The 17,662-nt window shown below is 34.1% G+C and overlaps 2 protein-coding genes across 2 annotated transcripts; both read right to left on the minus strand.

The window, feature by feature from the left end:
* Window positions 1–1,357: 1,357 nt before the first annotated feature.
* LOC108321637 (protein NRT1/ PTR FAMILY 6.1) lies at window positions 1,358–4,270 on the minus strand. The gene is made up of 4 exons (XM_017553448.2): window positions 3,772–4,270; window positions 3,426–3,643; window positions 2,567–3,147; window positions 1,358–2,468 (listed from the first exon to the last, which is right to left on the minus strand). Exons 1-4 carry the CDS (start codon window positions 3,995–3,997, stop codon window positions 1,598–1,600), a joined length of 1,896 nt encoding a protein of 631 aa, XP_017408937.2. The 5' UTR covers window positions 3,998–4,270; the 3' UTR covers window positions 1,358–1,597.
* A 3,890-nt stretch (window positions 4,271–8,160) lies between these two features.
* Window positions 8,161–12,184, minus strand: LOC108321706 (uncharacterized). Its single transcript, XM_017553538.2, has 7 exons — window positions 11,890–12,184; window positions 10,711–10,882; window positions 10,505–10,554; window positions 9,600–9,900; window positions 9,134–9,322; window positions 8,858–9,040; window positions 8,161–8,692 (listed from the first exon to the last, which is right to left on the minus strand). Exons 1-7 carry the CDS (start codon window positions 12,078–12,080, stop codon window positions 8,447–8,449), a joined length of 1,332 nt encoding a protein of 443 aa, XP_017409027.1. The 5' UTR covers window positions 12,081–12,184; the 3' UTR covers window positions 8,161–8,446.
* Window positions 12,185–17,662: the final 5,478 nt, after the last annotated feature.

The following is a 17,662-nucleotide window of genomic DNA, read 5'->3' on the forward strand; positions in this document are numbered from 1 at the left end:
CTTGATTGTTATCTAGTATTGTCATTTGTTTGGTTATTTGTGTTAATGTATTAATAAATGTGAAATTTTGAAGTTAATATAATATGATATTATGATTAAGGTAAAATTATAAATGATTTTTATTAAAACTCTAATTTAGAACATTCTGGATGATGAAAACCCGTTGTTATTAGTTACATCAATAATCATAGTAACGATGATTTTTGTAGGTTATGAAAATCATTAGAAAAAATTACAACTTCATTATTAGGGTTTAGGGTTTAAAATAAGAGAAATGTGTTGTTTATTAAATATTTTAGGTAGATTAATTTTATTTTTATTAAAATTATAGTTGAGACGAATGTCAATTCTAAATCTAGAGGACATATAAATGTCACACATAATATTAAAACCTTCTTTAACATCATTTTAAAGAAGGTAAATGATATTTCTGCAATTATAATTTTTAATTTAATTGGTCTATACATAACTCTCCAAACTATTTAAAAGATGTTTCTATTATAATTTATAAATACAGTTTAACTAAAAAATTATTGTATTATAATAATCAAGTTCAGTTTTAACTCTAGTAATTAAATAGTTTGTTAATAAAACTTTTCTTTTATGGAGTGGATCCTCCCCTTTTGACAGTAAATGGAGACTCTTCCATTAGAGAAATGTGAACCATTTGATTATCTTCCTATTTTAATTAACCTCTTTATATATAACAATTACATTATATGTATCTCTTAATCTAAACTATTCATTTAACTTCAAATATTAAAATAAATTTTAGTGTATGCAAATATTTCTTTTTATATTAAATAAAACAAATTATCATTAAGTTTTTATTTATTTATTTACCGCCTCCTAATATGCCCACTTTTCATTTTTTTTTCTATTTAAACGTATAAGAAGCAAAAAAAAAAATATTAATTCGATGAGTGAAAAAAATTATTTGATTTTTATAGTAAAAAATAAAGTTGAAGTTACAATTTCTATCTTTTTTTAAAATTTCTAATCAATAATTTAGTTTTACTATTTATTTTAATTCCTAAATTTTAACAGTGTGGACGACCTATTTCTTTTCATGATTTTAAATACGAAATTTCAAAAAACCTACATTTTCTGATCCATTTTTTTTTTATCTAAATTGTTAAGTAAACTAATTTAGTTAAAAATTTACGATACTGTTAATTAGATGGGCCATGAACTGCACTAACCCATCAAAAACTTCCGAGGTTGTGTTCCGGAGAGTAAATTCCGGAAATGATAGAGTACAGAAAGAAAATGATCGGTGCACGAAGTAACTGCCCCTAGTTTTTTTTATATAAAGTTGCTTGATATTATATTCTCAAGAAACTGCTTTGAACTACTCTAAAAGATTAAGCAGAATTCGTATACTACTCAATATCTATGCAATTCTCTCTTTTTCTTATCATCTTTGCTAGCATGAAAGTGTTTAATTTAACTAAGTTTACCTGAGGGAGTAACTATCCTTCAGAAGGAAATCATTATCTCATGCAGAATACTCCTAACTAGTGTGCGTTATCACACAAGGAGAACACCATTACAAGTTATTGAATGGATCAAAGACAGCATTTTACTGTGTTGAAAACTAGGATGTTCCAACGTATGACATTTCATGTTTCTCCATCTCACGATCTTCCTGTGCCCTGTACTTATATCTACGAGCCGAATATACGAAGATGAAAAAATTGAGCGTGCTCAAAGCCGTGAGAAGCCAGTAGAAGTAATCAAACCTGCCAGTGTTGATGTTCTGAGACAACCAAGAAGGTTGTCCTTTATCGATGTTCCCAGTGGCAGATTTAATGATGTTGTTTATAATAGTTGCCACAAAACAACCCAAGCCACCGGCGAGTGCAGCATAAGCAGAGCCTATGCTCTTCATGGCATCGGGGGCTTCCTCGTAAAGGAACTCCAAGAGGCCGACAATGCAGAACACTTCGGCCACACCAATGAGACAGTATTGAATCAACAGCCAATAAGCACTGAGGTTAGGCATGGGCGTGAGGAAAGTAGCCTCGTATTCATGTCTTATTGCGTAGTTTCTTCTGTATCGTTCAAATATGGCAGCCCATGCAACTGAGAGAATGGAGACAGCCAAGCCGATTCCTACCCTCTGAAGTTGAGAGGCACCGTGTGGGTGGCCGGTGATGCGTCGGAAAATGGGGACGAAAAGGGAGTAGTAGAGAGATAGAATGAGGAAAATGCTTAGGCCTGGGAAGACGGGCATGCATGTGACTGGGAGTTTCAGACGACCCAAATGGGTGTTAAGAGTGTATGCCTGCTGAACTGAGAGAGTCAGAAACTCTGTGAGAACGACGTTGAGCATGATTGTGCAGGCTGGTATGGGAATCAGTTTCAGAAGGATCTTCACTTCCTCAACCTGAGTCACGGTGCAGAGCCTCCATGGACTCGGATTTCCACCGTCTTCTTTCAGTTCCAGAGCTGCCTTGTCAAGAAACCTTAAATGAAGAGAACGAACAGAAAGCACCACTTATCTAATCTTGCACCCTTTATCATAAATTGTAAAAAGTTAAAAGCTTTAGGGTGAAAAAATGACCTGAAATGAGGAGTGTGAGGAATTTTTCCACTTCCCTTGATAGCAGAGTGTCTACCAGGAACCTCGTACAAGCCTATGAAGTCACTGCTTGAAAAAGGGGCATTTCTCTTTCGAAATGCAGCCACCAGAACTTGAGCAACCCTAGTTAGAGGACTCCCTCCTGGTAATCTGTGTCTGTACAAAGGGGTGCCTATGAAGAAGACCATGTTTGATATTCCCATGGCTATTGCGAGTGACCCAAATGCAGATCCCCACCCATATTGCATCTGCACGTACACCACTCCTGTGAAGGCCACAATTGCTCCAATGGTCACTGACAGATAGAAGAAGTTGAAGAATCTGTCAAGGTGTTCTTTGTAGTTTTTGCTTCTCTCATCAAACTGGTCTGCTCCAAAAGATGACACGCATGGCCTTATCCCTGCTGCTCCAAACGCTGTTATGTATAGAAACGTGTAAAGGTATGTCATTTGCCATGCTTTTGCTGGCTCGCACTTTCCCAGCAGCAGAGAAAGTTGGTCACACTCTGCTTGGTTCGGCACAAACTTCCCTATTGTTGCACACAGTGTTATTCCTGTCAAACCCTGTTTCGAAAAATCCAACCTTGAAATCAAATGTTTTATATAAACACATGTAAATAAAGATATGTGCTTATTACTGTTATTCTACCTTAAAAAAGTGTCTCTGAAAGTATAACAGTAAAATAAATAATAGGGAATTTTTCATGAATCAGAAATTTTACAATTTACTTTGACCCATTACAGAAGATGGATGAACTTAGCAGAAGCATTAAACTTTGGAAAGTAGAGTAGAATTTGATATAAGATATATTATTGATGTGAAAGAGGAATAGTGTTGTTACTGCAAGATAGATTGTGGTGAAGATAGCTATTGTCCAGTAGCGTCCAAGATATGCATCTGCTAGAAATCCACCCAACACCGAGGAAGCTTGTGATATCCCTAAGAAATTGTTCACTGCGTTGGATGAACTCGTGAATGGTCTGTGCATCACATAGAACATGAAGGCAACCATGTTCACTGAAAGCCCAAAATAAGCCATTCTTTCTGCCATTTCATTTCCTACAACAACACAAAAACACAGAATCTCTTTCTTAAATCACATGTTCATAATAACATAACCACTAGTTGTTCTGTTCCAGTATTGTCCACTGCACAAGCACACGCATAAATGGAGAATGAATATGTACCAAATATAAAGAAGGCTGCAATCCATCCACCAGTTTTTGAAAGATCAACAATGGATTTGCCATGGATATCAACTGGTGTAGATCCTGCTGTGTATCCACGACCAAAGGCCATTCTTCTATCCTCAGATTCGATGAAGTATATGGCTAGCTTCTTTCTGTTCATTGAAGTGTCTGGTGTCCCTTCAAAGGAGCTTTCTGCTGGTGACTTGATTTCTGTGCTATCCATCACTCTTAACACACAACACTACCTACTACTACTTTTCCTCAATCTTCAGATCAAAACCTCACAACACATGAAAAGGGTCATGGATCTACCTCTTCAGCTTTCACTAATCAGCAATGAAAAAAAGCAAAGAGTGGGAGAAAATTATTCTGAAATATGGATACACTAAAGCCACCAACTTCTCCTACTTCTTTGGTTGGCCTTGCTCTTCTACTTATGGATGTGCTCAGACCTTGATTAATTCTTCAAGACAGGAAAATAAAAGGAAAAGAAATCAGTTGTGGTGTAGGTTTGGACCCTACATTTCCTTGACTAGAGTTACTTCTAAGAGTTTGACAGATAAATTTATGTCACTTTTTTTTTTTACTTATGTATGAATCCAAAGTTAAGAGTGAAGGAATTCTAAACAGTTGATCTTTTTTGTCACAGTTAGGGAAAGGGCCCATCATTAAAGGAAGATTCAACCAACACCTTGAAACCAACCATGCACAATAAATGGCAGTACAACAACACTGTACATCAATATGAGGAAGAGATTTAATGAGTTTTTCTCAGAAAAAATAATGTAATTTTGTTCAAAATTGTTCATTGAACACATTAAAATTAAGAAAAGTACGTTATTTTTTCTCGAAAAAAATAAAATCATTGAATCCGTCCAATTGAACACAGGGAATTTATGGTCATCTGCTATGGAGGCTGACACCATTGCTGTCATTGATTGGTGTTTGCATGTTAGTGGTAGTAGTTTATTTCAAATCATGTTCCCACTGTCGCTTTGCTTAAGAATTTTTGGGTTTGTTCAGCATGAAAATATGGATGCACATAAATTTCCACATGAATGGGGGAGGTTGGGGATTTGTCAGCTGCTTGAAATTTTGAGTTTGCTTTTAAATTCTTCTACTTCAATGTTGTGGTCCAATTTCTCCACACAACTCCATCAAGATTTAAATCTTCTGCTTATTTGAAACGAATCCTCTTGTACACATTGCTTATTTGATAGTTCTAGTACTGATATGAACTCAAAATTTCAACATCACCTTATTGTGCTTGAATAATGCAATGTATATTGTGAAGAGCACATGCATTTGTACTTGTAGTTGCATCAAAGTTCAAAAGTAAAGGCTTTATAAGGTAAACATGAAATATTTGGTGGATTCTTGATGATATGTCTTCTAGTTATGGTCAAACATACATTTGTAAAAAGTGAGTCCAGACTCTTATTATCATTGGCCAATAATGCGTTTTTAGTAGATTAGGTTTATTTTAGGTTTTGTATAATGAGCCAAGAAATGTAGGGTTTCTTTTGGATCTTATATTTGGGCCCTCAGGTTGTAGTGTAGGGTTTTGGGTTTAAAGGATATGGACCTAAGGAGACACATGGATCTATGATAAAAACCTAATTGGAGAGCAAACATTTTAGAAGCGTGTGGGTCTTTGGTTAGAGTGGTCTCCAAATTGCCCTATTTTGTTAGACATATGCTCTTACCATGTCTCATGCTCCGAATGGAGAGGATTTTCATAGGTAGTTATTATGTGCCATTCTAGGAATAGAAAGGATTCTCCTATGTTAGTGGTCATATGTCTTCCTCCTAATGGAGTAGATTTTTACCTTGGTGTCCAAGCTAGCCAATTTAGGTTTTTAGGGTTTTGCTTCTATAATTTGAAAACACCTTAAGCCTATAAATAAATGTGTCTCCCTCATGTAAATTCACCTTTGAATTGAGTATTATTATGCTGCCAAATTTGTATCATACTACTCAATTTAGACCATCAAGGCTAGAACACCTTTTCTAGGTTTCCTTTGTCCACCTTTCCTTTTGAGTTGGCTCAACCTCTCTTAAGAGTAGATCAAACACCAACATAACCTCTCCCCTTTCTTGAATCATATAGCTTGGAGGAGAAGCCACCATCTTTCCATATCGAACCCACCACCATATTTCCATTATCATCAAGCTTCTACAACCACCAACCCATTTGGAAGTCTCCATCTTGCTTGAGTCATATAGCTTGGAGGAGCTTATTCCATCATTTAGTAATTAGAGCTTATGTTATTTTTGTTTGTCCCAGCGTTTTCCTAGCCTTGTCTTGTTGTAGTTATCTTGGAATGGTCCAAATCAGCCTCTTTTACACACAAAATAGTTCTCGCAGTAAAGTTGATGATTTTCAAAGTGAAATTGCGTATAGCACATAGGTCCAAAAAAAAGTGTCTATAGTCAAATTAAAGCCCTTTGAGTATAGTTTTGATGGCTTGATCCAGCACATTGGAAGCCATGAAACAGTGAGCAATGAAGATGGTATTAGAGTAATAAAACTGGCAATGGTTTAAGTGAAGGTTAATGGTGTTTATGGAAGGAAGCTAGAGGGGCGAGGGAAGAAGCAAAGAGAGTGACTTCCGGTGAAGAGAAGAGCTTGCTAGAATGCAACAACATAACTCTATGTGAATTCCAAAAGTGAATTTTACAAAGGGAGAGGGTGAATTTGTAGGAAATTCCCCTCCCATGCTCAAGCTAGCTACTGGGTTGATCATCAACCGAAAAGAGTAGATCAGCTGCCACGTGGAAAAGTGTGAAAAACATGTTGAAAATCATAGAACACAAGATACAAGTGCAATTTAAAGAAGAAGAAAAACTCGCGGCGCCTAGCACCCTAGGTTGTTCGCTCAGCGCCTTTCGAATTGGGCTTCTTGGCCCTTGATCTCTCTAGCCTTCTCCATGGACTAGAATGGGCTCTGATGTGTCTTCTTGTGGATCTTCTAATTGTCATTGAAAGTGGGCAAACAATGCTTGGGCTTCTTTGGAGGTGTCTTCAAGGTCTTGTTGGATCTTTCTAGCAATTCCACGGGTAATGAGTTTTTGATTTGTTATTGGGCTTAGGCCCAAGTCATCTGTTTCCAACAAAAGAAATAATCATCCCAATTGAAGTTTTGTAAAGAAAGTTATGAGCAAAATAGTCAACAAAGGTTAAAATTGCCAGAATGTTATCATTAACTTTTGAATTAAATATTGTTATGCTGTCAATTTTGTGTCATACTACTCAATTTAGGTCACTAAGGCTAGAACACCCATTTTAGGTTATTTTCTTAAGAGTTTGTCAACCTTTTTTGAAAGCACCCAAATACCATTATAACCTTTCTCCCTTGCTTGAGTCATATAACTTGGAGGATGAGTCATTATTTCATCATCTCGTCACATTAAAACCATCATACGTGCACCATATTTCTACCAACATCAAGCTTTCAGAATTACTAACTTCTTTGAAAGTCTTCACCTTACTTGAGTCATATAAATTGTATAAATTGGAGGAACTTATCTCATCAGTTCATAAATGTAGTTATAATATTACTCCAAAAGGATTTCTTTTAACAGCATTAAGAAGCTTGATGAAATATTTTTCAATCCTCTAAATTGTAGATAACTTAGTTTTTTATTTTTAAATTTAAAACTAACCTTTTAGCTTTGAAATGTGTATAAATTAAAAATTTATAAAATTGTATAAGAATTTTTCTGCAATATTTCTTTAACCATGAGCTAATTTTAATTTATAGAGAATCAAATTTCAATTTTTTTTGAAGTCTTATAGAAAAATTGTCAAACAAATCTAGTGTAAACTTAAGCTTCTAAAAATATGCACTATTTGTTATTCTCAGCCGTGATCTATCTCTTTCTCATTGCTTTAAATTGAATAACTTTTATGATTGCCTCGTTTATAGAGTTTCTAAAATGATAATTTTCACTAGGTTTTATAGCATTAAGGGTTAGTGAGAGACATAATTTGTCAAATCATTTGAGTCTAATTTTAGAAGAAAAAAAAACCATAGGTATAACTAGGTATAAGATTTTTTTTTCACATAAATTTAAAATATAATTGATTTCAGGTGAAATAACATTACCATTTACCCTTTTTTTGCCATGCTTGTATGCCAGGAACACCTAAAAATCACTTCATGCATCCCTTTGAGACTGACTAAACTGGAATACAAAATTGGATCCACGAGTGATGACTTTTATATTCACATAATACTTTAAAAGGTAAATAAAACTTCGAATTTTGAGGAGCATGTAGCAACTACCCTTGCTGAGGCAGCTCACCAAATTCCAATTTCCCTTATACGTCGTTTTCACAATCTTTCAGGCCTAAGCCTTCATATTAGAAATGGCTTGATAGGGTTAAGAGGGAAGGGACCTTTTAGAATAAATATTCGAACTAAAATGTAAGAGTTGACACACAGTGACATCACAAGCACAAAGGAATGAAATCGCACACATAATGCATAACGGGAAAGAAACAAAAACGCTCAACTCAAAGTGGACAATTTCCCATTCCCATCGTATCACTATCCGTCTAAATGACTCCATGAAGCACATTTACAGCAGCACAGAGTGCACAGCTACTGCCTTTTATTAATCCATAAATGGCATCATACACAGCATTGCTAACCATGACGATCACACTTCAGTGACTGACCAACTTAAGAGAGTTTGCCTTCTCTTGCAGCGAATCCAGGAGGCTGTCAAAGCTCTTCTTAAACGAATCCACTCCTTCAAGTTCAAGCTGGTTACCAACATGGCCCCAGTCAATACCCAATTTCTGGAGAGCATTGTATATTCCCTCAGCTTCAGATGCATTTGAGTCTATTGTCCTGGAAACAGTACCATGATCGATAAATGCTTCAAGGGCTTGGTCTGGCATGGTTGATACCTGCCAAGTAAGAAGATGTTGCAATGAGAAACAACAAAAAATATTGGTAAGCCCTTTGACTTTTAAGTTTGTTAACACAATCAAGGAAAAACAAGGAGTCCATTATTTGCCTCAGATCAAGTATCCTAATTATAAACTGACAAAATGAAAAATAAGATAGCTTACAGTGTCAGGTCCAATAAGAGGTGCAACATATAAGGTGTCAGGATAGGCGGGATTCTTGACACTAGTTGAGGCCCAGAGGAGCCTTTGCTTCTTGGCTCCCTTCTTAACTAGAGCTTCCCACCTAGGACCAGAAAATTTCCTTTGGTAGAGCTGGTAAGCCAATGCTGCTTGGGCAACTGCTGCCTGTAAAATTCAATGAGCCGTTACGAGAATAAATTCACAGGAGTAATAAATCCAAAGGCAAGAATAGACATTTCGTAAACCATAAACAGTTACCTTGCCGCGTAGATTAAGGGCTTCTGGGGTGCCAATTTTCTCAAGGGACTTGTCAATGAGAGTGTCAACTCGACTGACAAAGAAAGAGGCAACACTCGTAACTCTAGAGAGGTCATTTAACCCTGATGCCTCAAGACCATCCAAGTAAGCATCAATAACAGCTTCGTATCTTGCGAGAGAGAATATCAGCTGTACACACAAGTACCAGAAACATAATTATACTTTAACCATGCAAGTAAAAGAGATCAAGACAAATGTCACTGGTCAGGACTATTGACTTTTCAAATTCCTATTAGACACGAGCTTGAGCTTTTAAAATAACAGTACAATTCGTCATGGTAGCAATGCAAAATCTAAAGGATCGCTTATCAGGAGTACCAATAAGCCAATCTAGAATTGCAAATCATACCATAGAAAACTAATTTATTTAATTTATATTATATGAAAGGATGTAGCACAAACTCACCGTCACATTCACACTTATCCCATTAGCAATAACTTCCTTAATTGAAGGGACACATGCCTCTGTAGCTGGAATCTTTATATACACATTAGGGCGGTCAACCACTTTATGAAGCCATTTTGCAGCTTCTATGGTTCCCTCAGTATCATCTGCGAGCCTGGGAGATACTTCAACAGAAACATAGCCATCACCACCATCTGTTTGATCATAGATTGGTTCAAATAGTTTGCAGGCATCTTGGATATCCTTTACTACAAGTTCCCAATATGCACTTTCAATGTCTTTCCCAGCTTGCACAAGTTCCCTGCATGATTGAGTAATTTATTTTTAGATATAACAGTAGAAAGGATATTGCTACACTACAGTGCAACGTACACCAATAAGACCGTTACTAACATGTCCATAAGACCGAAAACCATTATTTTCTCTCTTTTTTAATATTTTTCTTCTTTTGATAACAGTATACAATAATAAACTTGCACGAATATAAAACCAAAATCAGACTCAGCAGTATACTTAATGCAGTGATGAGCTACCCATCACATGAATAATTGGAGCTAAGGAGTGTCACATTGGTGTACTTTACTTTTACTACACTAAACTATATTGTGAGTAGACTGACAAAACTACAATTAAGTGTTGTTTCAATTAAATTTGGAGAAACAGTCACTTAACAATCACTTCCTTTTTGCAGCTCCAAGAGAGAGCGTTTGATAAAAAAAAAAAAACACAGATGCTTCCCATGAGAAAAGATATGCTAAACATGGGCTCATACACTGAAAAGACACACTATACACAGACAAGTATGATCTGTATCCATGCCTCACAGTTTGTAGTACCTTGTCCACCACATTGCCTGTTGAGATATAAAAGGTAATGCCAGAATTTATATAAGATATTCATGGTACCTGAACTGATCATTGTAAGCATCAGAGGATGAGATAGCTTTCTGAAAGATCTGCAATCACATGGACAGACAGCAGATTAGAATAGCAACATGCAAAGAATGCATCTTACAACTCGCAAGAAATGTTTGGAACATTAATCAGTTTCAATTTCTGTATTATTATCATTATCAGGATAAGGAAAACATTTCAGAAATAAAAAACATTACCGCAGGGTTGCTGGTGACACCTCTGACACCACTGGCTATTAGAGGAAGCAGATCTGTAACAGGTCTGCAGAGATTATCATACCATGGACTCTGCCCTTCTTTCTCATAGAGATCATGAAGCACAGTCCTCTTTGCAGGACTTCCATTCCCATCAGTTTGAGAGCATTTAATCCTGAATGAAAACAAGCGTCAACTATTCGCCTCCCATATAAACTGTTTAAGAAAAAACAAAGCCTCCTTGAAAATATTCGTCACTTAAGGAGGCATTTGGAAGTGTCTATATAGGCAAATGACCCCACCAACCTATCTATAACTTATAAGAAACAAAGCAGCATTGTCCCTGATGAACCAAAAAATGAAATTTGTTCTCTTTATGGATAATTTCAAGAAAAAATTAAATTTGTCTTCTTTATGGATAATTTCAAGAACGGAACGAGATTGATAATAATCATATAAGTAGACAACAGAGAAAGTGATTGGTTACTCATAATTTTTATTAGTTCCAGTAATAAAAAAATATGTTCTCAACTTGGATTTACAAAATTGTATATATTTCTCTATGTCGTATGATTTCTAATAAATATCTAGATATGCATCATATATGCATCCTATGATCGTATCCAACATATTTTTCTAAAAATCTATTATTTTTTAGAATAATCATACTATCCGCATGTGCATCATACTTAGCACGCAATTCCCAGTTCACAGCAACACAATTGACAGCTCGCACGAAAATTGCAAAGACAGAGTCTGATGCGAGCATTCTTGTAAAAAACTTGTACCAGCTAAAAACTTTTGAAACGAAAATCTCAGCTAAAAACAAAATAAGAAATAAAAAACAAAACGCGTTCCTCTTTCCCGCTTCCATAAAAATTAAGTTGTACCAGCTATCAAAACTTGTATCTATTTTCAGCTTCCATCTTTCCACCACTTTCTACCACTCAGGTCACATCCAACCAGACACGACCTAACGACGATTACGATGGCGATCGCTTGCTGTTTCTTTCAACTTCAGCGATTCAAGTCACGAAAACGGGAAAAACAAAAAAACAAAATAAAAAAAGAGGTGCATGTGGATGCGGTGTGAGAGATCGAGCGAAGTGGAGAGAGAGGAGAAAGAAAAGGTGGAGGAATGGCGATCCGATAAAAGCGCGAGAGGGATCGGAGAAAACTTACCGGAGAGAGGTTTTAAGAGGGAGGGAGTGACGAGATCGGAGCGAAGCGGAGAGGTTAATTTTGTAATTTGCGGCGGAAGAAGAAGGTCTGAAGGAGAGGAAGCCGTTGCGAGAAGAATCGCGTCCGGGTCGAAGCGCTTCTGATAAGGAAGCAGCTGGGTTTGGCGTTGAGAGCTTGGAAACGAAAGCCATTGGGAATTGCAACACACCAAACGCAGCAGTCAGTGCAGTAGGAGCAATCGCTTCAGTTTATATATATATATATATATTACACAATAGTTATGCATTTTAGACTTAGTTTTATTTTTATTATTACATGAGGAAGTTGGTAGGGAGAAAGTTGGTGCAGCTTTTGGGTTGACCGAAAAGCCAGAGGCAGAGCAACCGAATAAGAGGCATCGAGAGGGGTAATATGGGAATTTGACACATTGGTTTCGTCTCCTAGCCGCCATCCACTGTGCTACTGGTATACGCTATCATTTTATCTTATTATTATTTAAATATTTTTATATTTTGGTCACTATTTTCAATTAGTTAAAATTTAAATATTATTTTCAGATATTTTTTTATGTTGAATGATTTGGAAAAAAAAAATAAGGAGTTGTTGGAAAGCATCTAGCTACTTCAGACTGATGGTGTTAGGATTTGGGTTATATTGGTGAAATCCATATGGTGCTTTTGTAAGTTTTTTTTTCTTGCACCCGCTTTTTTTCTTTCTGCATCCCAAGTTTATTATAATCCTATCAAATTATAATTAGGTATGCAGTAATTAGTGTTTACCTATCCGTGTATTATGCTATATTTACTTAACATCCTCAAGTCATTCTCACTAACTTCATTTCTTCTTCATGAATTTCTTCTTTTTCTTCAACAATATTTTTCTTTTTCAACTACATTCTTCTTGTTCATCAGAGTTCATTTATAAAATGAAATTTCATCTTCATTCGTTTGGTTGCAGCAGATTTTTCTGATGAGAGTACATGTATTTTCCTTACACCGATGTTTATCGAGTTTTTTTATCAAAATCTATATAATTATTTTTCATTCCTAGTTCACGTACTAGATTTTGAAATATAAATCGTTATCATATTTCAAAATCTGATAAACAAATGGATTATGTAAGTATCAGGTTTCAAAATCTGATCTTGAATAAATATCTTGTAAGGTGAGGTCCTTATCTCTAGTCAATGTGAAACTTTTAACACATCTTCTTCACGTTGAGATATAGACATCTCGTGCGTGATAATAGAAATTGGGTGATCCGGTAAGGGCTCGATAGCGGGTGAAATAGAAGAATAGAATGTCCACATAGAACTCTCTAGGATAGGCTCTAACCATGACTCTGATACCATATTAGAGAGTGGATTTAAGCCTAACTCAACCCCACAAAATCGGCTTGTAAGGTGAGGTTTGCACCTCACTTATATATTATATTTTGGCCTTATCTCTAGTCGACGTGAGACTTCCAACAACTTGATTTAAGAAAGTATGAGATTTTAAAATCTAATTTAGAAGTGTTTCGAATGTTAAAATTCAATTTTGGATTGTCTCGAATTTTGAAATCTAGTTGAGGAGTGTTTGAATTTTGAAATTTTATTTAGTAGTTTGTCGAATTTCGAAATTTGATATTATTTATTTTTTATTATTATTTGATGTGTTTTGATTTTGTCATTTTTTAAACTTTATTTATTTGGTGTGTTCTTGTGAATTTGTTGTTGATCTCTATTTCAGTTATTATTATTCAACAAGTGAGGTATGCCTAACTTCAGATGTAGCTCTCATGCGGTGCAAGCCCAAAAAGGTATGAGGGTATCCATAACAACATCCATTATAAGCATAATCATAAAAAATATCACAGAGAGATATTTAACCAAAGTTCATCATAAAATTCTAAATAATCACATGACATGCTCCAAATTTGTTTAACTTTTTTCCATGGGAAACCAACTTTATCTCCCCTCATCCTAAATAAAACAATTGCATATAAAATTTAAAAACAACATCAATCAGCAAAAAAAATCACATACTTTAGTAACACAACCTTTGTACAACGCAAATATTACATGATCAAACATAGTTGATCAAGAAAGAAATATCATGTAGACCTCCAGAATATCCACTTAATGCATCTTCTCATTGACCAACTTTATCTAACCTAGTCCTAAACAAAACAGTTGCATATAAAACTTAAAAACATCATCAATAAGCAAAAGCAACAAAAAAAAAATCATATACTTTACTACATGACCTTCCTACAACGCAAATGTTACATGATTGACATAGTTGGTCAAGATAGAATGTCATGTAGACTTTCAGGATATCTACTTAATGAATCTTTTTGGTGTCCAACATTCTTGTTCTGTTCAATATCATTCTCGTGTTGCTCATGAACATTTAAGTGAGCTAACGGTGTCGTTTCTTTAGCTTCAGTATGATGACCTTTTCTACAAGTATATGTTGTGAATTTCCTTCTAGCTTCACCATGTCTAAAGGTCTTAACCTGATTTTTATAGATACCCTGCGTTCTTTTCATTTTTTAACAAACAAATTCCAACAAACATTAAAAACAACACATCAAATAACTAAATATAGAAAGAAAAACAAAACAAAATCATAACACACCAAATAACTAAACTTAAAAAGAAAAACAAAAACAAAACCAAAACACAACAAATAACTAATATTTTTTAAAAAATAACAAAAACAAAACATATCAAATTAAAAAAAATAATAATAGAACCAGATTTTGATTGGAGACTCCTAAACTAAACTTCAAAATTTATAAACTCCTAAACTGGATTTCAAAATTAAGAAGACTCCTGTACTGTTTCAAAATCTAATACTTTCTTAAATTATTTTTCTAAATTTAGTATTTTCTTAACTCAGATTTTGAAAACCAATACTTTCATAAAACGAATTTTGAAATATGATACCTTTCTAAATCGAATTTTACTTTTCTAAATCAGATTTACAAATATGGTCTTTTTTAAACTTATTTCAAAATATGACATTTACCCTAATACAAATTTTGAAACAGGGTATCTTCCCTCAATAGATCTCACTGTACTATAGATTTTTAAATCTGCTACACCTATCCACCAAAGTTAATTATCTAAATGTCGGATTTCAAATTCCATTCACCCTGATTATTCCCAATAATAAAAATGTAAAACAAAAAAGAAAGAATGAAACTTACTTGAGAAGAGTGTTGTGGAAAGAAAAAATTGCATTAACGATTTGCGGAAAAAAATCATTGTGCTTGTAGAGGTAGGGGAAGGTGAGTGTAGGATGCTACGGTAAACGTGAGGGATGAGGATTGCTGAGTAAATAAATAAAGAAAAAAAAGGATAATTATATTTTGACCAAGTCAAAGTCAAAAAAAGTTATTTACCGTATTTAAAATTTTTTTGAGAGGTAGAAAGAAAAATACGAGATGCAAGAATAAACTCCCACTTCTGTATCAAAGGCAAATTAGGTTGTTGCTTCCTACATTCCATCAATTTCTCCCTCCATCCATAAAAGAGTTTCTAGAATTTTTTCTGTATAATAGAAGAAGGTGATTGTTTTTCAAAAGAAAATTCCAAAATTATTTATAGCATTCCTAAAAATAAATTCTGAAAATTATAGGGTGCTAGAAGAAATATGAAGGGGTGCCAGAAGAAATATAAAAAGGGTGCAGGAAAAATAACCGGCATGTTATTATGCTAGATGATGTGAATTGGCTCTAGGTAATAAAATTCAGGAAATTGCTTCCTGTACCCAATCATTTTTCTTTCAGCATCTTAACACTTCCGGAATTTATTTTTCGAAATCCAAAAATAGTTCCAGAATTTTTTTTTTCGAAAAATTTCATGTACATAAGTTTATATATTGCTCGTTTACTTTTTGTAGTCCTTTACCTTTTCCATAAATTTGTTAGACAGAGTTAAAATATTAAAGTAAACATTATTAGTTTAAGTTAATGGACTCAATATGTAATGTATTATTAAACTAATAATATAATATATATTTTCTCAATCGGTTATTTTCAGTTAGTATAATATATCATATTAATGATAAACTTTTATTAAACCCTAGAGGACAAACTCAAGCAACAAAGAGATATGCGAATAACGAATGCACTACAAAATAAAGGAAAGGGAATGTAGTCTTGGGCTAACGTGGAACTCCAAGAGTATACGACAGAGATTAAACAACAAATTATGCAATGCATAGGAGAGTGGAATGGTTTTTAAGACCGAAATCTAGGTAAGATGTTCTTGTTTTGCAAGAACTATGACTCTGATACCATTTGTAGGGAGATTTAACACACACATAGATCTTCACATTGTTAAGATATTGTTCGCATTGAACCAAACAAATTTGCTTTTGGTATCACTCCAAAAGACCTCTTACTAATAGAGGTATCTTATGTGTATATAAATTCATGTCCATCTCTTGTTTGAACTGATGTGCAACTTTATTTATACTCAACAAAAGATAGATCTGAATTAAAACTCAAATTATTAAACATCAAAAATGAAAAGTTTAAACTTAAGATTATTTCATACTTTTTGAAATGAATCGTTTTAAAATATCCTGAGAGAAACATAACTTGTAAACTCCAAAACATCACCTATTACACCTCCGATAACAAGAGGATCTGTTGATCCAGGCATAGTTAATGTTTATGTATAATATAAGCTCTTCAGCTATATAACCTGGTTTCTTCTTTGAGCTATAATGAATGAGGAAAATGCCTTTTTATGCATGCAATTGCGTAATATTCATTATCTCTAGATTCTTCTCCTCTATGCAATTAAATTTGGTCTCAATTTGAAGAGAGACTGAATTCAATTAAATTAAAGAAAATTATGATTAAATTGCGACACTAATATTATCATGTGACATAATAACTTGATATGTAACATAATGTTGCTATCACGATGCTGATTTGACATGTAAACAATTTTTTTAAAATTAAGAAAAATTATAAAAAATTATAAAAAGTTAAAAGGATCTCGAACACGTGTTATACATAATTCACCTTTCGTTATCTACTTAAACACAATTACTAAAAAGATCAAATTAACCAAAATTAATAAAATTTTGGAGAACATTAAAAAGAAAAACCACATTAAACTCGATAAAAATAGAAATTAAAGTTTAACTTAAGCTATTATTATTTTCAGATTTTTATATTTGGACCAGTGGTTGGATTTGGGGCAGTTGATGAAATCCAATTTCTTATATTACGATGTTTTTGTTTGTGGACAAAGGTTGAGCCTAAAAGAGTACGTACATTAATCCAAGCCCACACAACACAGGGCATATTATTATGCCAGACTAGTGAATGGGCTTTAAAGAGGATTACACACCATACAATAAAATTCATGCAAATGTCAGTTTACTTTTTAGTCATTTATCTTTTCAATAAATTCGTTTGACAGAGTTAAAACATTAAAATAAACATTACTAGTTTATTAAGTTAATGGACTCAATATGTAACGTAGTATACTACTAATATTGTATATATTTTCTAAATCAGTTATTTTCAGTTAGTATAATAAACGAAATTATACATGTTATAATAATATCTGATATTGACAGTTTGCAGGATATATATATAGTAATTGAAAATGAATAGATATGCATCCATACACAGTACGTTTTATTGCCCATATATGCAGGAAATAGATAAAGCCAAAAGTAATCTGTGTATTTTTGGATCACTGGTTTCGAAAAGGACAGGGTTTCGAAATGGCTCCAAAATATCACCTATTACACCTCCGATA

Source organism: Vigna angularis, chromosome 2 (assembly GCF_016808095.1).
Source record: "Vigna angularis cultivar LongXiaoDou No.4 chromosome 2, ASM1680809v1, whole genome shotgun sequence".
Classification (NCBI taxonomy): Eukaryota; Viridiplantae; Streptophyta; class Magnoliopsida; order Fabales; family Fabaceae; genus Vigna; species Vigna angularis.

Excerpts from the sequence above, each read along its gene's own strand:
- LOC108321637 (XM_017553448.2), bottom strand. The coding sequence starts at position 3,997 with ATGGATAGCACAGAAATCAAGTCACCAGCAGAAAGCTCCTTTGAAGGG. Across the intron at positions 3,644-3,771 it reads TGCAGCCTTCTTTATATTTG|GAAATGAAATGGCAGAAAGA; the intron begins GTACATATTCAT and ends GTGTTGTTGTAG. Across the intron at positions 2,469-2,566 it reads CCTCACACTCCTCATTTCAG|GTTTCTTGACAAGGCAGCTC; the intron begins GTCATTTTTTCA and ends TCTTCATTTAAG.
- LOC108321706 (XM_017553538.2), bottom strand. The coding sequence starts at position 12,080 with ATGGCTTTCGTTTCCAAGCTCTCAACGCCAAACCCAGCTGCTTCCTTA. Across the intron at positions 9,323-9,599 it reads GGATAAGTGTGAATGTGACG|CTGATATTCTCTCTCGCAAG; the intron begins GTGAGTTTGTGC and ends TTGTGTGTACAG. Across the intron at positions 9,041-9,133 it reads CCCTTAATCTACGCGGCAAG|GCAGCAGTTGCCCAAGCAGC; the intron begins GTAACTGTTTAT and ends TGAATTTTACAG.